The sequence below is a fragment of the Haematobia irritans genome, chromosome 5 (genome assembly GCF_050003625.1).
Source record: "Haematobia irritans isolate KBUSLIRL chromosome 5, ASM5000362v1, whole genome shotgun sequence".
In the NCBI taxonomy this organism is placed as follows: Eukaryota; Metazoa; Arthropoda; class Insecta; order Diptera; family Muscidae; genus Haematobia; species Haematobia irritans.
In genome coordinates, this window is record NC_134401.1 from 47,977,372 (window position 1) to 47,995,758 (window position 18,387).

Below are 18,387 nucleotides of genomic sequence, written 5' to 3' on the forward strand. Positions count from 1 at the left end.
CTTTGAATTTTTTCTTCAAATACCCTTCCCCCAAATGATAGTGTTGTTTTACAGCTATTGATAATATTGGGAGTGAGGAACCCTAAATGCGTAAGTTTTGATAAAGACGATTACAGTTTACAATCAATTTTAAAATAGTTGCACCGTGTGTACTTTATTTTTTTTTTTTTTAATATGTACTTGTTATTGTTTGAAATATTGTTTTTAGAAAATTTAGTATGTTTTGAATTATAAAGAATTATAATTCTCCGAGCTAATACTTTAAATAAATTTATATAAAAAGAATTTTCGTGTCTAAATTTTTAATACATTAGAACTTATACCATGTTGAATTCTAATTCGTTATACTTTAATTCTTTCTTTCAACCAGGCAAAAAATATATATAACATAAATCAAATCATGTCTTTATAAGCCTTTATATAATTCCCTTATAAAGTCATACATTTGCGAAAAATTAATTTACTCTGACATAGTTTTTCTATAGAAATTTTAAAGATGTATTATCTCTGAGTGCAAAACTAAATTTTTTACAGAAAGCATTTAAATAATGGATCCGTATTTTTGAGCGAACATGACCTAACGGCAATACTGATATTGAGAACATGTTCAGAAATGCACTCTTTTTCAACCAATAGGCAAGTACGGCATCTATTGGTTTTTGACGATAAAGTAAAGGCGACATCTTCATATAGACGTCTTTGATTTAAAACCAACGTTGCATGTAGCATTTGGTTCGCCGTCAACAAAAAATGAATCGGCTTCACACTCTTATCAGATGTTTTCTTTGCGTCACGCTACGTTGTCAATATTTAAGTGTTGCTAGTACATAAAACAGAGATGTTAGTCATTAAAATAGATTTCGTCTAAAAATTTATGTTTGTTGTTTAAAACGCCCTGCTTCCTTCTATTCAATTCTATGCCAGAAAAATTCTTCGGACTTCTCAATATCAGGATATGGTAAGTGTGTTGGCATTAAGGAAAGCTAGTTACTAGTTAAACATACATTTCAACCGGGCCCTACGGAGTATTTATTTTGCGACAGAGACCTATTTGTTAATGAAAATTTGTTATTGTACAGCCAGTATTTTGATATAGTTTTGTGAATAGTACCAATAATGTTTTTGTTGTCTGAACAGAAAGAAGTAATCCTTACCTCTCTTGGAATGTTCACCGGTTTGGTGCCCAAAATCTTTTCGGATATCCCATATCTACTACTCCGGATATATAAGCTTTGATATGCGTGAAAATTCCCTATTAAAAATGTTGGTCAAAGACCTGAAATTACATACTGAGTGATTTTGAGTCACGTATTTGGATATCGGTACTTCTGTCCATTTATTTATTGGTACTTCGGAATTTGAAAACGTAAGATTGTCAGATTTTTTATTCGCAGTCCTATCGCCGGTACGATAATAGAAGTTCGAAGCGAAATTGTAAAATAAATAAATAAAATACTTAAATTTCTGTTAAATCCTATCAAAAATTAGTCGGAATGTAGAGCTGAGTCAAATTAGAAATTCATTATATGAAAAAAGTAATAGCAGAAAGTATGAGCACTTAGGCTTATATGTGGTTACTAGGTTCGATTTCTGTGCCGAAATAAGCTTATTTTCAGTTACTTACCAGTAATATTATTTTTTAATTGAACGGTCCCATTCGTATAATGTGAACTCATTGATGTTTTTTGAGAAAAATGAGCTACCACTATATATACGAGTACAATCTTCTTTTTTTATTTCATAGATACCTGGCAAATAAAAGAAAAACGACACTTCTACTCAACTGCATGATTCATCAGGATTATCCTACGATTTTTCTACAAAATCTATCATTGAATATATAAACGAGAATCGAATGCAAATATGTGCAGTTACGAGATACCATCATGGGCCGGTAAACCGCCGACTGGATTTCATTTAGATGTATTGAAAGAAGACAAACTGGTTCAAAAACTTATGGTGGATGAGAAAAAGTTTTACTTATTTGGAAGGAATTCACAGTTGAATGATTTTTGCATAGATCATGCATCATGTTCCCGTGTCCATGCTGCTTTTGTTTATCATAAACATTTAAATATAGCATACCTGGTTGATCTAGGTTCAAGTAAGTACAATTAGTATCAATGCTTCATAAAAGCATAGCTACATAAAAAATAAGCGTCTTCATTAATTTCTAAAAATTTTGGAAAATATATTTTACCGCATTAGTCTCAACGAAAAACTACAAGGTCTGTCACCCTATTGTCAGTCAAATTGAAAGAAAGCAAGAATGAATATTTTATAATTTGCATGAATGATTGACGTAAATCGAATCGTCAATCATGAGCAACCCTTTTCAAATTTTTTATGAAATACTTTTATTTTCTACCTTTGTCTTTAATATTGAAATTTATTGAATATAATGCATTGGACACTTTAATGTCTCTAAAATGTCTTTTTGATTTAAGAAGAATGTTAAATGAAGAATACAACGTAAATCGAAATAAATGCAAAATAATTTTTATTCTATTTTTCAAAGTTTTTTATGTAAATTATGGTTGTAAGCAACAATCAGACATACTTTTAACTTTAAATAAATTCAGCCTTTTGTGTAAATATCACAAACTTTTTAATATCAGGAAATACAGTCAAAGTTTAAAGAAATAATCCTGGTTATGTTTAGAAATGTGAATAAACAAACAGAATTAAAAATTCAGCTGGCAAACGTAAATAAATATGCCATGAGGTAATCTATTTAATTTCAGTTTTTTTTTTTCATTTATAAATTTTCTATTCTTTTGGCGATATTTTTCTTTTAATTTTAACATATAAACTTCAAATTTAGTATATTTTAAGTGCCAAATTTTGATTAGTTTTGTACAAACTGTATCTAAAGTTATCTGAATATCTCCAAAGTAAAAAATATTTTTATTTCATACTTAGCACATGGGACATTCATTGGCAAAATGCGTCTTGAGGCACATAAACCAACACAATTACATGTAAACAGCACGTTTCATTTCGGCGCATCTACCCGAAATTATATATTACGAGAGAGACCTTCAGCTGGTCAACGGAATAATAATATTATGGAGGACATACCGATGAGTGAATCTAGTGATGGTGCTTTATTAGGTCTGCCGGAAAGTCAAACAGAACTAGATGTAAGTGGTTTACCGATTTTTATTTTTTATTTATTTTCAAACATCAATACATTGTATTGTAATGACTATGACTAAGTTGTGGTATAACTTAAATAATGGTTAATTCCTTATCGATGTTAAATACATTACAATTAAAACATGGCCCCCAGACAACAGAGTATTGCAAAATTAAATAAAAATAAAATTTAAGTTTCTTTTTTGGGGTGACATTTCAAATTCAATCTACCTATGAGGTTTTCCATTGGAATGTTGCACTCTAGCAAGAACAAGCCACTAATTAAAATGAGGAAAATTACAATAATTTATTTATTTTGTTTATAGAATCTAACGGAATATAATACAGCTCACAACCGAAGGATATCCATGTTAGGAATAGTAGATGATATAAGAAAGGTGACTAATATGAAAATAACAATATAAAAATAGGTACTCAAATGCATTTTGTATTTAGAACAAAAATCCACGAAAACGACGGAATGTTACATTCAATGATGAGGAAATTATTATAAACCCTGAAGATATCGACCCGAATGTTGGACGTTTTCGTAATTTAGTCCAAAGTACTGTAGTGCCGGTCAAACGGGCGCGATATGATGGATCAAATATGGGTATATCATCATCAACGACAACACATGCTAACAATCACCAGATATTCCAACAGAATTATCAGGAACATACTAAAAATCTTCACTCGCCAAACTCTCCCACCAACTCTGCGGCTAATGTAACCGCCCCATCTTTATATCAAGGATTGCCGGCGGCAACACATGAAACATCTAGTGGCAGAAATGATATAGCTACCGGACCATTGGTAATTGGGGCAAAACTAGGTTTACTATTGCCTAATCCAGCACCGGATGTGACACCCGTAATCAATGATCCCTCTCCCATTGCAAATTCGTCCAATTCTCAAAAACTGGCTATAGCCAATGCAAACGGTATGTGTTTTTTTATTCCACTATAAAAATATATTTTTAAGATTGTTTTTCATATATCTATATAGTTCGCTACGAAGATCCCATGAACACAGATAGAAGCGGAACATCTGGCCCCCAAAAGAAAAAGTACGCAAAGGAGGCTTGGCCTGGACGAAAGCCAATGCTTGGTTCATTATAACAGAAGTTTGTTTAAAATTGTTTCCCCACACCTTATTAATTATATTAATTAATTTCTTTTGGATGAAAAAGACAAATGATAACGGAACGTTGAGTAATAAAACACAGGTTTTATAAAAAGTCGAAAAAAACTTACAAAAGTCAACAATTTATTAAAAATTAAATAATGAAACAAAACACCAACACCTTAGTTCCAGCAAATCACCATTTTAGTCTTTTTGTACATAAATTCATTATTTTTACTCTGCTAGCCCAACAAAACTAGAAACAAGCACATTCTTGTATGGTCCTGCATTATAATACTAGCAATGAGCCAATGCAAATCAAACGCTATATGTAGATTTGAGTTTATTGAAATATTCCAAATCCTCTCGACTTATCGATGGTATGAACTTGCGAAAAGATTTTGTAAAATCTTCTGCTATAACTTCAATCGAATCCGCAATCAAGTCATCATCATCAAGCTCTCCCTTTACATGAAGGTCGATAGTTCTACGAACTGCTGAGAGCCAAGCATTGGAACATATTGAATACAAATCGGCTCCAGACATTTCTCCTCGAAGTTTTGCAGCAATATCCTCAATGTTACAACTCGGAGCTAGTTTAAAACGTCTAGTCTGTGCCTTAAGAACGGAAGCTTTATCTTCTGCTGTACTGCAAGGACCAACATAGAAAAGTTTATCAAATCGCCCTGGTCTTAGCAGGGCAGGATCGATCAAATCAGGCCTGTTGGTAGCAGCCAAAATAAATATTGATTTTCCAGGATCGTTGCCCATGCCATCCATTTCAGCTAATAGTTGTGAAACCACACGATCCATAACGCCACCGGAGTCTCCAGCCACACCTCTATTGGGTGCCAAAGAGTCCAATTCATCGAGAAAGAGAACACAGGGTGCTGCAGATCTAGCGCGTGAAAAGACTTCTCTAACATTCTGTTCACTCTGACCTACATACATATTAAGCAATTCTGGTCCTTGCACAGAAAGAAAACTCAAATTACATTCGGTCGCAACAGCCTTGGCCACTAAAGTTTTTCCTGTTCCAGGTGGACCATATAGCAGAATGCCAGATCGCCTGAGATTCTTACCCATTAGTTGAACATGTTTCAAGGGTAGACCAATACTAGATTGAATTTCGTCCTTTAATTTTGCCAAACCACCAATATCAGACCACAACACTTTGGGTACTTTAGGGGCACCTAGGCTATCAGCAAATGAGGATTGCATCTGATGTAGTTTATCGGCAAAATGGTCAAAGGTGATTGGTTTCAAACCTCTATTGGTTATCCATTGTAGACGCATAACACTATCATGCAATTGTTTAAGGTCGCCAAGAAGAAATCCCTGCGTTTTTTCAGCCACCTCTTTGAAAACATTTTTTGCTGTACTCCAATATGGATAGATTTTTGGTATGAACTGGTCTTGTACTTCCAGGGGATACAATGGAACCGACTGTATATCATTCAAATTGAACACCTTATTTTTTAAGGCATCCTGTTTATGGAGCCATTTTAAAATCTCGTATCTTTCATCTTTTGAAGGCGCTTCAATAGTTATCAATTCCAAAAACATTCTACTTATCATAGGCTTTAAATATTTGTCGTTAGTTAAAGCTACAACTATTACAGGATGCTTGCGGTTTTTGGCGTAAAGTTCTTGAATTTGTACTTGAAAAGCAGCCAAGAGACGCAAATCCTCATTGCCTTCATTGTCAATGCCAAAAATCTGGAAATAGTAAAAAATATTGTAGTGTTAAAAGTTTCAAATACTTAATGCTAGTACTTTTCTTCGTAATCACCTCAAAGTTATGAAAACAAATCATGAGTGGCTCACATATTTGAGATTTGGTAAACGCAGCTTTTAACTTCAGTTCAGTATGTGAGGGAACCTGTGAAACTATTTCTGCACAATCAATACCAAACATATGCAAGCCTAAATCTCGAGCAACAGCATTAACTATTCTCGATTTACCAGCGCCGCGTTCTCCTTGAAGCATAAATATTGGATTTATGTGCTTCGATGACAAACAGGCAGACTTCCTTGGAAGAAAAGCATCTATTGATGAACGCAAGCGGGTGTAGGCGGTACTAAGACCTATTGGATAGTTTTCGATAATTGCAAAATCGTCCAAAATTTGCGATGGCAGAAATTGATTTTTACACGGCACTTGCACAAGACTTGTCATTCCTTTGGCCACTACAGCGTGCATTTCTAAATCATTATTCCTAACCTCTAAGTGAACACAGCGAAAATGTAGAAATTTCATATAAGCGAATATTAAATAATAATGTGCATACTGAGCAGTGCCTATAAGTGTGGGATTTATCTCAATACGATATGTATGGCCACGATGTAAAATGCGAGGCGTTGCGAAATAGTTATTTAGAATTAAATCGGAAACTTCAGGTGGTAGTTCATATGGATCTGTCACAATATGTATTTGCGCTTTAACGGCAACGTGTGGTATGGTTTGTTCATCGTTCAGAGCTTGAATTTTGGCCCAAATTCTTGGTCTTCCCGCGGAGGAATAATTGACGTTGAATCGATCCATTAGGTTTGAATAGAAATTTTCCTGAAAGAAAGAAGAGAAGAGCTGTCACAGTATTCGAACATAAAGATTTTGCAAGAGTTAGACTTCATTAATGCGAATTTTGCTTGTACGCTTGATTATCGTGGGGTGAGCGATAGTTGTCCGTTAAGTAAGGCTCACTTAGGGATCATAATGTTGAAAAAGTTGAAGAATTCAAATTCTCTTTTGTTGTTAGTGCTGAAAGTTCACTCTTTTAGCTAGTATAGATGGCAAAATTTTCGCAAATGAATTTGAAAATTGTTTCAATTATTATTTTGAAAGTAAAGTCTATCCCAAGATGTGAGTGGTGTTGCTTAAAACCGATTATATGCTTATGATATTTTTTGAAAAGGAAGGCAATGTGGAAAAATAAATCGCCACTTTTTTGTAGACAAAGGAATTATCGGACAAACCTCGAGTGATGTGAATATATCAAATATTGGAACTTTATTAAATTTTTTAACTTACCTGTATATATAAACAGTCAGTTTTACAATATTTTACTGGTAATATTTGTACAAGCATTGTGTGCGGGGATGGTTTTAGAATTTGTTTTACCAAATTCTTACTCTCATCTCCAGGGACAACACCATTGCCATTTTGCATTATTGTTTTATTTTCATTGATATCTTTTTCTGGACGGCCACAGCTTATGGTCATATTGATGAAATTAACTTCTCTCGAGTCGGCATAATCATCAAATACTTTTTGCGAAGCAAATATAATATGTTCCGATTTTATATCTTCATAATCGATCAAATGTTCGTATAAGGTATTAGGTAAGGGTACTAAACGATATTTATCTTTAAAATATTTCATATAACGTCTATAGAGGGCATATTGTAAGTATCCAGGAAAGACATGCCAGGAAAGTTTTGGACTTAATATTTGAACGGCTGCATTATAGGCTTCAACTAAGTCACGTGTACGACCTTTGTAACTGTAAGTCTCGGTGTTTCCATTATCGAAAGAGCGTTTCGATACCACTCTTTTCTAAAGAAAGAGAACAACACAATAGGGATTACAAAGGCAACAGCAATTTTTTCTTGTAAAGTATATATGTAAAGGGTAAAAACTGGTCTGAAGTTTCCCTTTAATTGTTATTTGTGATACTAATTTATTTAATTACAAAAAAAGAAGTTGTACGCATATATTTTTTCGGTATTAGGTTTGCATTATCATGCTAAAATAGACATTTTTTCATAGTTACTTTAATAATTAATTTTGAAGAAAATAAACTTTTTTAATGTATGGCTTTGGATCGTTCCCCATTAATTTATAATAAAATTTGTCAAAAATTTTATAATTTTATTCTGCTTTTACAGATTTGTTTTCTTTTCTTAATAACCACTTTAATGTAGGTAAAACCAAAAGTAGAGAAAATCGAATTAAAATTAATTTTCTTCTGTAAAAATCAATTTGGAAGGAATGATCCAATGCATAAATTCAATATTTTTTTATTTAAAACAAGTAATAAAAGGAGCGCAAAATAGATGTTAGTACAACACTTAATGCGAAACTTTACTCTGATCCTATTTTTTAATTGAAATAATATCAAATGAATATTCAATTTTCCAATTAAATAATTAAATAAATTTTCGTGAATGATTTTAACTAAAAATCAATCAGAAAATAATTGAATATTTTTTAATTTCTATTAATATTTTTATAGAAAAATAAATGCAGATTTTTCTATACATATGCAGATGTTTAATATCGTGGCAAATTTATTTCTAGAGCAAAACGTCTTAAAACCAATTGTTAGGGAGGACGCAAGAGTGATAAGTATGTAAATGAGATTTGCGAATCAGAGTGGATGTTGCAGTGTATAAAATGTAAGTAAAATATAATATATGGAACTTGTTGAACGCATCTTCTATTAGGGCGGTACGACACAGTGTAACATAAATACGAAAAAATTCTAACATGTGCAACACCAATGAACATATGTACACAAGCTTAGGGGTTTTAGAATATTTTCTTCTTTTTTTTATAAACAATTAAAAACATACGCCAACAGATGAAAAAAAAAATGATGAGATTTCTTACCCTAAACATGGCAGCACCATTTTAATATTTTTCTGATGTTCAACATTTTGCAATCGATTCGGAACAGCTATCCATTTAGCTAGTATTGTAAAATGTATATTAAGTGTATTACTGTAGTTTAAGTCAAACTAGGGATTTTTTTGGCAAATATCTGTTAAATTATTTAGAAGCACTTTATAATTTTATAGCCTATTGTTAGAATTAAAACATGATTACTTATCTTAATGCTTTGAACTAGAACCTATCCCAAAAAAAAAAAAATACCTATATACACAGTCTCACATAAGTTTACATACCCTTGAGGTTTTTACCTTATAACTAAACATGTTTCTTGTTGTTGTTTATAATCCAGACTAAAAACATCTTCTTGAAAATGGACAAATACTTTGTTTTTCAAATTAATTTACAAAATCTAAAGCATATATATATGCATATTTTATTATATTTTAATAATTAAAGAAAATACAATTTCTTAAACCGTATGTAAACTTGTGTAAGACTGTGTAGGTCCTTGAAGAACAAGGAAAAGTTATCTCAGATAATTTAGTGACACCAGAATCAATGTTTCTCCCGTTGTAGTCATGGAGAGCAATTGGCCAATATAACGAATTCATTTTCTTTAGGCAAAACTATGTAGATTGTTAGGTTAGGTATAGTGTCCCTTATTTTTTTGCTCACTTAGACTATTCAGTCATTGTGATACCATAAATGGAGAACTTCTCTCTTCTCACAATGTGCTGCCCGATGCTATGTTTAGCTTAATGACAGTGGACCACCTTTTTATAGCAGAGTACGAACGGCATTTTTTATTGCGGTGAACAAATTTAGAGAAGCTTTGAAACACTTGTAATGTCACCAGCATTAATGATAGGAGATAATTTATTGGTGTTCGGTATAAACTGGGATTGAATTGACGTTGGCTCTCTTCACAACTATATAACCATATTGATCGTAATCAGCCTCAGTAGCAAGCTGCTAGCTATTAGCATATGCACCGCAATAGCTTTACATGATATTACAGCCAATATCAATCGAGGGTTTAAACAGACCAAGACATGTTACGGGGCCTTTTATATGGTAAACAATTTTTTCAAGGACACGACAAACACGTCTCTATTGAGATATGTGATAGGTGAAGGTTTAACCTTCGTAGTAGAAAACGTTCCTCATATAACTTGTCGGCAATACGTAGAGTGGGGTGTGAAGTAGACAAAGCTAGTGTGGACAAAACAAACAAACGACACAAAGCGGAGTAACATACTTACTAGTACGCTTCCATATGCATAATTTCCAAAGGCTACTTTATTACTTTTTTAAGGGCGGTACATACTATATTCGCCTTACACGTTGGAATTTCCGCGGTTACTTTATTAAAATAGTGCGATTAAAAGCAGATAATTTAACTCAATTGATACGCATTGTCTCTTTCATCAAGTTTAGATTAAGATTTAAAAGAAATATATTCGTTTTCATTTATGATTTTAATTGTTTTATAAAGTGATTTTCAACTCGAAAACCGAACATAAATGTGATTACAGAATTTTGTCATATTAATTGCAAATATCGGGGTGGTGAATATTTCATTTGAAAAAGTAACAAAGCGACTATTTCAAATAGCTACATGTTGGCGGGGTAGCAAAATATTCCTATTTTAGGGATATGTGATTACTTTTGTTCGCTACTGTTTTCCGTTTCATCTGTAACTGCATGCAACAACGACCATATATAAAATACACTTGCTTTTGATGAAGACTTACCTCTTCTACCATTTTGACTATTTCATAGAAATTTTAGACAAAAATTTACACACATACAGTTTATTTTCTGTCACACCAAACACGTAATCTACAAAATGTTTAAAAATGGATTAGAGAGGTTAATCGCTGATATATTTGAATTCTAATTCATAATACATGTGTATGTTAAACACTATTTTCAATATTTCAATTAAATTACATGTTAAAAAGGATTTACTTTTTTTCACAAACAAACAATATTGAACTTGTACTTTGATTATGAGAAATTGATTATCAACACCATTTTCAATTCATCTCGACTACCTTCTTTATAGCAACCTTCTTTTTCATTTTCACTACAACAACAATTTCACAAAGATTATTATTAAGTTGTTAATCAACACGGCGATTGAACACAAAGATACAAAGATAATTTTAATTTCTGGGCATGAAAATAGAAACTTTGGAACAGCTGATGATACGCATCGAACATATGATTGTATAACAACCGGTTATATGCGTAAATTCGGGTCTACACATTGATGCGTCATTCATCTTATAAGTTTATCCGTACAATATCGTGTCTAACTATTCATATCCCAGATATTGGCCACATATATGTTATGTTCGGAGACATAGTCGATTCTGCAGATTATTAATGTGATCAATAACACATTTATCTATATTTTACTTACGCCGACAATTCTAAACGTTTGCCCATACTCTAGGATTCTTTATGCGCCGCCCAGACTATAAGTATATCTGGACGGCAGTGCTCGTGTCGAACATATTCCTGATATTGGCCACATGATAAGTAATGTCCGACAGCATAATCGATATTACTGCTTGATCGATAACTCATTTAACGATTATTTAGTCATCGCCGACAATTCGTATCGCATTACAAACTCAGACAATGCGTCCGGTTAAAATTATAAGGCGCATAATGTGAACAACGAATGCAACGAATGTCGCCACCTAGCGACAATCATTATGGGTATGCTTACATCAAAACACGTTAATCTAACCTACGTTCCGTCCATGCGACTAATTATGATTATTTTGGCGCCAAATAATGTAAACAAATAATCCGCATCACAATAATAAAGCATATCAACCTGAAAAGTCAGCAAAAGCCATTATTTGCTAAGTTTTTTGTTCTCATACCATAAATTCGCGGTCATGGCCACATTAATTGAACAACAAATCACTAAAATGGGACTGATCGACGAACCAAACATAATTGAGTAGGTGGAAGTAGGCAGCAAAATTTATAAATTTGTTTATTAATCATACAATTTTTATTTCATAGAAAAACTACTGAGTTGGTAAGATTACTTGAACTGAGATCCACCAACGTGCCGCTTCAAATAAACGAATATGGCAAAATTGTACTATGCGCCGACATCGCAGCTACTTTGCTGGGAATAGCATTCGATAAGGTGAGTTCTAAAATACGTCGGCCAAATCAATGGTATTGTTATCAATAAATTAAACTAAATCAATTTTTCATCGTATACGATTTTATTCAGTGCATTTAGATATATACTTTATTGTAATATTGAATTATATACCCTTACTTCGACTTTCACACCCATTTTAATTCGTTCTGAGTTTGCTACTTATTGAAAATTATGTCACACTGAACATAAGAATTCCGTAAAAAAGGGATTAAAATCATACTTTTATTATTGTTATTATACATATCAACTATTGATAACATGTTTGTAATATAGTTTATTGGCCCGTTGGGCTTATTATATTACTGTGTGAAATAAATGAAATAATTACTTTGTTTCTAACTACTTTATACAGGAACAAGCATTAAAACTCTCTGGACTAAAAAAATCTCAATACATTAATAATAAACGCATGTTTGAGAAGCTACTAGATCTAAATAAATTAATAGGTGTCAATGACATTTGCATACAACTGAGTTTACAGGAAGTGAAGATGAAAGCCAATGAACTATTGGAATTGTATCGCAAAGTTGTGGCTAACGAACAGGCAGATATTGATGATTCGCATCCGCAGTATGCAAGCATGGCTGTCTTCATGGCTTGTAAACTGTGCCAAAAGAAAATATCAAAGACTAAAATTATGCCCTTCAGTAATTTGAGGCCTGTCCAGTGGCAGCAGCTAGAGCATCGATGGGAAACATTAATCGCAAAACACTATAAAAATACAATGGACAATAAACTGAAAGTACAAGATGCTAATGAACAAAACGAACCAAATGAAAAGATTAATAGTAACAATTCTGGTCAGCCTAAAAAAGATCGTATTGAAGTCGAAGACTATGAAAAATGGAAAAAACGAATGCTCGCTATGGCAGAAACCAAATTGAAACAACAACAGGCTAGCGAAGAAGTTAGACTTGATAAAGAGAATGTTACGATGGAGGAAAGCGAAGTTGTTATTCTTGGATGCTGATTAAATGCATTTTCTAACCAGTGTATTAAATTTGTTACCAAAAAAATATTAATAAGAATAAATTTTAGTCAACAACATCCTTAAAAAAAAACTAAAAAGAGAGCTGTTTTGTACTTTTTACATCATAAAATCTATGTACGTCCTTCATTCCACATATTCGTTATATGGCTAAGCAAAACTTCACCCACATCTTGCGGCCTCCCATTTTCTTTGTAAGCTGTGGAAACGACAAATATTATTAAAAAGAATTTATTAAATGAATAAAGAAAATACTGTACCATTATATAAAACTAGTTCTGCCTCATCTTGTGTTGGTGGCCATTCATTTAGAAGTTTCTTCAAGTGTTTGTAAAACTTCAAAAGTATTTCTCTTTTCATTGCTTGCATCTGCCATGTAGTGGACGGTTGAAACGACATAGCCTCAAAAAAAGACAACATTGGTGTGGCTCCTTCCATAGCAATGTAATATGTCACATTATTTATGGGTATAGTGAATTTATAAACGTCGTTCTTAAAAGGTCTTGCGACTCCAGCTCTATTTTTGACAATAGTTTCCAAAGGCTAAATATTGAAATGCAATGGTTAAAAAGAAATGATATTTTCTGGATTCAATCACAATCTTAATTGATACATTTAATTTTTAATTGAAATTGATATCAATCGCCGAGGTCAATTAAAAACTTGATCAAATTAATTTTTCGGGATTGATATTTCTTTTGATTAAAAAATTAATCTTAATTGAACAATACATGCAATATTTAAAATTTTACTATAAAATTTTAATTTGAATGGGATATTTTTACAGACATAAGAATTTTAATTAAAATAACTTACCGCTACTCCTTCCTTTGTAAGTATACGGCTTTCAATTTTTGAATTTACAAACATTGTGTTGGGTACTAAAATTATCAAACGTTTTAGTGCAAATTGGACATTCTCCTTTGCTTCATATAGTTCAATTCGTTCTTTTAATCCAGGATGTCCCGTATGAGATGGTAATGTTAACTTTAAATAACCGTGAAAATAATTTGAAGCCATACCTTTCAAAAATAAACCATAAAGTATACATTATTTAAGAATGTTGGAAAAATCTGAAAACGGCGGGACTTTATATAGTATGAATCCCATTACATTGTTATTGAAGATTAAAAAGTGATATACAGATTTATGACCGGTGCTGACTGAATTCTCATTAAAAGAGCAAATTAATAATGCTTGTTTCATAAAAATATTATAACAGTATGGCAGCTCACCAGATGAGTAAAAGCAGTACGACTGATCTTGTTAAATATTCAATCTAAAGTAAAATTACCTTCAGCATAATCCAATCCATGTGATTGTCGAATCCAATTGCTATACGCTAAGTGAGAATAACCAATATTGGCAGATACAAGTAGCCAATATAAGGGCACAAAAGCAAACCATTGAAGTGGCGGAAATATGAAATTGGTTGTCATAGCAAATCTAACTAGTGCCCCAAACACCATAGCCAACACAACGATTATTGTAGGTATATTCAGGCTAAAACATCTTTTTGCAATTTGCCACCATAAGTGTTGTCCATCGTAGTAATTGCTATAAAAATATAATTCCCTCGTGTAATAAAATATCCGGAGAAATAACTCGGCTATTGCAACTACGGCAAATATATTGATGCCTTTATCTGGAAATATATGTTTGAATGCTTAATAATTTAGACTCCGGAATCCTTATTACCTATATATTCAAATATCATTCCTCCTCCTTTTCTGACTTTGCTTGCTGGTGTTAAATGATATTGCACATCTGTTTTCTGCATAATTTTGCATTAAAACAGGAACTAATAGCTAGAGAGTAGGATATACAAGAGGAAGAAAGTTGCTCTTCTGCCAAGAAAACAAATGTCAACTGTATAGATGTCGCACAATGACCGCAGCTCTTAGGTATCACCGACGTTGCGGTCGAAACCTTTGCAAAAATAACGCTACTTTTTCAAAATTAGCAAAATTTTATTTCTTGAATTTAATACTAACAACAATTATAAAACAGAAATGAAATTCAGAGATATATTTTTTGTTACGAGTCTTCAAAGTACCACCAAGATGGCCAAAATGGGGAAAAAATGAAATTTTCACCAGTTTTACAAACTTTTGCAAAAATGACTGTAATTTTTGAAAATTAGCAAAATTTTATTTTGTGAATTGAATGTTAAAAGGTCCGTCAAAAATATGGCAAAATTGCGTTTATCTGATAAGAATTGCGTTTACCTTGATAGATTTAAGAAATTCATTAAAACGATGAAGTACCGAAAGATTAATGCAAGTGTACGAAAATATACCTAATCTAATCAAAATCCTTAAAATGTTTTGCTGAGTAAGATAGTGATATGAAATTGGGTTTTATTTTTTGACACAAATTTTGTTTTCAGTCGGACTAAGTGTTTCTTAATTACGATAGCAATTTGTAATTGGTTGTTTAATTAACTCATATGTTTGTTATTTTTTGTTAATAAAATTGAATTGAACTAAATTCCCTGTCGTACATGTACTTTTAACTTTAAATTAATATAAAGCTTTATAAGGATTATTTTAATAAAACTTCCGTTTAATTGAAATGTCAGTAACAGAATGAATTTATTATTTTTCTACAATCCTTCATAAATTGTAAAATAATTCTCTTGGCTTGTCTTTCCAAAAATAATATTTAAAATATTTTTATTATATAAAGTGTCTACACTAGCTATTTCTCAATTAGTAGTGGTTGACACTTGGATTGATTTTATATGGACTCAACTTACTATTTTAACTAATTGGTTTAATGTACAACATTTTTTTGGAAATGTAGATTGTTATTACATAATTTCGGGATCCCGAAAAAATCCCGGGATTCTGTGCTTTGAAATCCCGAATCCCTGGATTTATAAAAATCGATCCCGCCCTAATTTTGTATCATTAAATTTGTAAACAAAACTGACAGCTGGATGTACTTGAATTTTGTTGTTTTCATTTTTTTGTAATACTGCAACTACCTGTGAATTATTTTATCATGATACCAGATGACCCAAGAGAATCAGCTGAGGGTGGGCTCTTAGAAAACTAGTGAGTAGTTTCTTAAACTGTAAGGAAAATGTTTACCGTTCCTCTAATACCACCCGATTTACGTCACGAGGAAACTATTATCCAAGCAGCCTTTGCTTTAGACTCGCTTCAGAGTACTATTAATCGAATATTTCAATGCATTGACAAGAGAATAGAAAGAAATAATGCAAAGGTGGAGGAACTTCAAAATCGTATAAAGAAATCCCAACAAAAGATCTCCAGTTTACAAGGAACGCGAAAGGCTATTCATATCTATGCTCCTGCACGTTTTCCGGCAAATCATGTCTTCAAAGACGGAATACCAGTAACATTTGGGGAGGACAACAAACCCGAAGATACTAGACACTATGAAGTAAAATCAAAAGTCGACTTGTCTTTACCCAATATTAATGAAAAGCTGGTCTTTTTCCACGTCAGAGAAAACAATCAAAGGCTCGGATTTGATAATAATATAACTAAGGAACGATTAAATATAAAACAAAGTCAAGATTTGGGTGCCATGCCAACTGAGCTAAAATCTGTTGCATCGGTATTGTTGTTTAATAGTGAATACAGTCCCTATACACAGGAAGATGAGGACGCAGAGAAGACAGAAAATTGGAAACGTTCAAAACTGTTTAAGACCAAGAGGACTCAAAAAAGTGCAGCTGGGGGTCAGACAACGACAAAACAAGTTCTGGAACCAGCCCCGCATTCTTTGGCCCATAGGAATGAAAAACAGACACCTTCGGGAGGTTTGAAATATACTCCTAAATTGATAGAAGCACCAGAGCTAGATTTACCTTGGGATTTGCCAGATCTACAAGGAATAGCAGATGACGTTCGTTTTGAAAGTCAGGAAGCAAAACAAAAGATAGCGCCGTCTTTGGAGATAGTAGTGGAATCTTTGCCTGATTTGGATCTTTTAATTGAGAATAGTTCAAAAGATAGAGAAGCTGTAACCCAGGGCAAAGGTATCAAGTCTGACAATAAAGGGGATCAATACGAATGTCTACCGCCTCCCCCACCACCACCACCACAACCACAATTAACTTCATTGGCACCCCCACCTCCACCACCTTTGCCACCTTCTAGTGAAGAAAAGAAGACTACAGCCGTTCCTAAGCCTTCTACGACCGATTCTAGATCTGAATTAATGGCGGCAATACGTAATGCCGGTGGCATGGGAAAAGCAGCTTTAAAACGTGCTGCTGCCCCCGTAACATCTAACGAGAAGGGGGATGATAATTTAACCGCGGCAGGTAATTCTCAGCAAGGGAAAGCTAATGCGAGTTCCGGAGATTTGATGACTGATTTGCATAATAAACTCTTAATGAGAAGGAAAGGTATATCGGGAGCGAAAGACAATATGAATAACGCCAGCAAAAATAATACACTCAATACGGGCTCACCTTCTGGAAATCCAGTAATATCGAGACTATCTTCTTTGATTCCACCACCACCGCCGAAAACTAAAAATTCTTCAGAAGAAGATGATTCCAATGACACTGATTGGGTAGACTAAATTAAAGTATAAGAAATTGTATCATAATTTGTAAATTTTTAATTATTAAATATATTACTTATATGAGACTTAAATATCGGAATTCATAATCGATGTTTTTTTTGTAATATAATAATGGTCCCTCAAAGCAAAATTATCGACATTCAACATTTTAACTCAATATTTTCAAAGGCTTGTTTGAGGCACTCATTGCAAAATTTTGTTATTTATAGCTCATTTTAATCTTATAATAAATACAAGATGAATATATAAAAACTGGAAATGTTTGATATTTGTATATAAATATATTACGCACTGGATTGAAACAGGAGCCGGCTCCACTTTATCTACACTACTTGAAGAAAATTGGTCAGGACCTGTCGTAGAGTTTTAATATGTCTCTTTGCGTATCTGGTCTCTCGATGATCGATTAATCTTTAGTTGAGCTACATAACCATTGTCTCTCGATGATCGAATAATCTTTGGTTGAGCTACATAACCATTGGCTCCGATGTCCAATTGTTTTCCATGATTTTTTTTTTTTTTGGTGTAGCGCCACTGGACCGCCTTCAAAAGTCCTCGAAAGCAGAGCCTTCGTCCGACAAAAAGAGTAGAATGTGTAGATTAAGCACGAGGTCGAAATCCAATTAAAAATTGTTTAATACTTCAATGTTTATTTAATTAAAATTAAATTGTAATAAATAAGTTTGTCGAAAGTTTATATTTAAAAAAGAGGTAAGACAGGAGTATTTTTTTTTTCTTTAACTGTTCATACCTTTAAAT

The 18,387-nt window shown here is 32.8% G+C and overlaps 5 protein-coding genes across 13 annotated transcripts; 3 read left to right on the forward strand and 2 right to left on the reverse strand.

Annotated features, from left to right (window-relative positions):
* Positions 1 to 811: 811 nt before the first annotated feature.
* NiPp1 (nuclear inhibitor of protein phosphatase 1) lies at positions 812 to 4,398 on the forward strand. The gene is made up of 6 exons (XM_075312747.1): positions 812 to 958; positions 1,745 to 2,104; positions 2,923 to 3,143; positions 3,465 to 3,536; positions 3,595 to 4,081; positions 4,147 to 4,398. The coding sequence occupies exons 2-6, from the start codon at positions 1,864 to 1,866 to the stop codon at positions 4,257 to 4,259; spliced, it is 1,134 nt and encodes a 377-aa protein (XP_075168862.1). The 5' UTR covers positions 812 to 958; positions 1,745 to 1,863; the 3' UTR covers positions 4,260 to 4,398.
* Pex6 (peroxisomal biogenesis factor 6) lies at positions 4,368 to 11,085 on the reverse strand. 9 transcript variants are annotated; one of them, XM_075312739.1, is made up of 5 exons: positions 10,936 to 11,081; positions 10,633 to 10,720; positions 7,295 to 7,819; positions 6,056 to 6,829; positions 4,368 to 5,982 (listed from the first exon to the last, which is right to left on the reverse strand). In XM_075312739.1, exons 2-5 carry the CDS (start codon positions 10,642 to 10,644, stop codon positions 4,582 to 4,584), a joined length of 2,712 nt encoding a protein of 903 aa, XP_075168854.1. In that variant the 5' UTR covers positions 10,645 to 10,720; positions 10,936 to 11,081; the 3' UTR covers positions 4,368 to 4,581. The 9 variants fall into 9 exon arrangements, with proteins under 9 accessions (XP_075168854.1, XP_075168856.1, XP_075168855.1 ...); XM_075312741.1 differs by lacking the exon at positions 10,936 to 11,081 and adding an exon at positions 10,850 to 10,903; XM_075312740.1 differs by lacking the exon at positions 10,936 to 11,081 and adding an exon at positions 10,832 to 10,878.
* A 607-nt stretch (positions 11,086 to 11,692) lies between these two features.
* On the forward strand, positions 11,693 to 13,142 carry Orc6 (Origin recognition complex subunit 6). Its single transcript, XM_075312749.1, has 3 exons — positions 11,693 to 11,858; positions 11,924 to 12,053; positions 12,427 to 13,142. The coding sequence occupies exons 1-3, from the start codon at positions 11,794 to 11,796 to the stop codon at positions 13,042 to 13,044; spliced, it is 813 nt and encodes a 270-aa protein (XP_075168864.1). The 5' UTR covers positions 11,693 to 11,793; the 3' UTR covers positions 13,045 to 13,142.
* On the reverse strand, positions 12,267 to 14,920 carry Sting (transmembrane protein sting). Its single transcript, XM_075312748.1, has 5 exons — positions 14,761 to 14,920; positions 14,357 to 14,707; positions 13,879 to 14,084; positions 13,323 to 13,605; positions 12,267 to 13,261 (listed from the first exon to the last, which is right to left on the reverse strand). The coding sequence occupies exons 1-5, from the start codon at positions 14,840 to 14,842 to the stop codon at positions 13,176 to 13,178; spliced, it is 1,008 nt and encodes a 335-aa protein (XP_075168863.1). The 5' UTR covers positions 14,843 to 14,920; the 3' UTR covers positions 12,267 to 13,175.
* Positions 14,921 to 16,094: 1,174 nt separating this feature from the next.
* Positions 16,095 to 17,707, forward strand: wash (WASH complex subunit washout). Its single transcript, XM_075310970.1, has one exon. It carries the CDS (start codon positions 16,150 to 16,152, stop codon positions 17,623 to 17,625), a length of 1,476 nt encoding a protein of 491 aa, XP_075167085.1. The 5' UTR covers positions 16,095 to 16,149; the 3' UTR covers positions 17,626 to 17,707.
* The last annotated feature ends 680 nt before the right edge of the window (positions 17,708 to 18,387 follow it).

Excerpts from the sequence above, each read along its gene's own strand:
- NiPp1 (XM_075312747.1), top strand. The coding sequence starts at position 1,864 with ATGTGCAGTTACGAGATACCATCATGGGCCGGTAAACCGCCGACTGGA. Across the intron at positions 2,105-2,922 it reads CCTGGTTGATCTAGGTTCAA|CACATGGGACATTCATTGGC; the intron begins GTAAGTACAATT and ends TTTCATACTTAG. Across the intron at positions 3,144-3,464 it reads AAAGTCAAACAGAACTAGAT|AATCTAACGGAATATAATAC; the intron begins GTAAGTGGTTTA and ends TTTTGTTTATAG.
- Pex6 (XM_075312738.1), bottom strand. The coding sequence starts at position 10,962 with ATGAAAAAGAAGGTTGCTATAAAGAAG. Across the intron at positions 7,820-10,935 it reads AGAAGGTTGCTATAAAGAAG|AAAAGAGTGGTATCGAAACG; the intron begins GTAGTCGAGATG and ends CTCTTTCTTTAG. Across the intron at positions 5,983-6,055 it reads TTTGTTTTCATAACTTTGAG|ATTTTTGGCATTGACAATGA; the intron begins GTGATTACGAAG and ends TACTATTTCCAG.
- Orc6 (XM_075312749.1), top strand. The coding sequence starts at position 11,794 with ATGGCCACATTAATTGAACAACAAATCACTAAAATGGGACTGATCGAC. Across the intron at positions 11,859-11,923 it reads GACGAACCAAACATAATTGA|AAAAACTACTGAGTTGGTAA; the intron begins GTAGGTGGAAGT and ends TTTATTTCATAG. Across the intron at positions 12,054-12,426 it reads TGGGAATAGCATTCGATAAG|GAACAAGCATTAAAACTCTC; the intron begins GTGAGTTCTAAA and ends TACTTTATACAG.
- Sting (XM_075312748.1), bottom strand. The coding sequence starts at position 14,842 with ATGCAGAAAACAGATGTGCAATATCATTTAACACCAGCAAGCAAAGTC. Across the intron at positions 14,085-14,356 it reads TGGATTGGATTATGCTGAAG|GTATGGCTTCAAATTATTTT; the intron begins GTAATTTTACTT and ends TATTTTTGAAAG. Across the intron at positions 13,606-13,878 it reads TTACAAAGGAAGGAGTAGCG|CCTTTGGAAACTATTGTCAA; the intron begins GTAAGTTATTTT and ends TTCAATATTTAG.
- wash (XM_075310970.1), top strand. The coding sequence starts at position 16,150 with ATGTTTACCGTTCCTCTAATACCACCCGATTTACGTCACGAGGAAACT.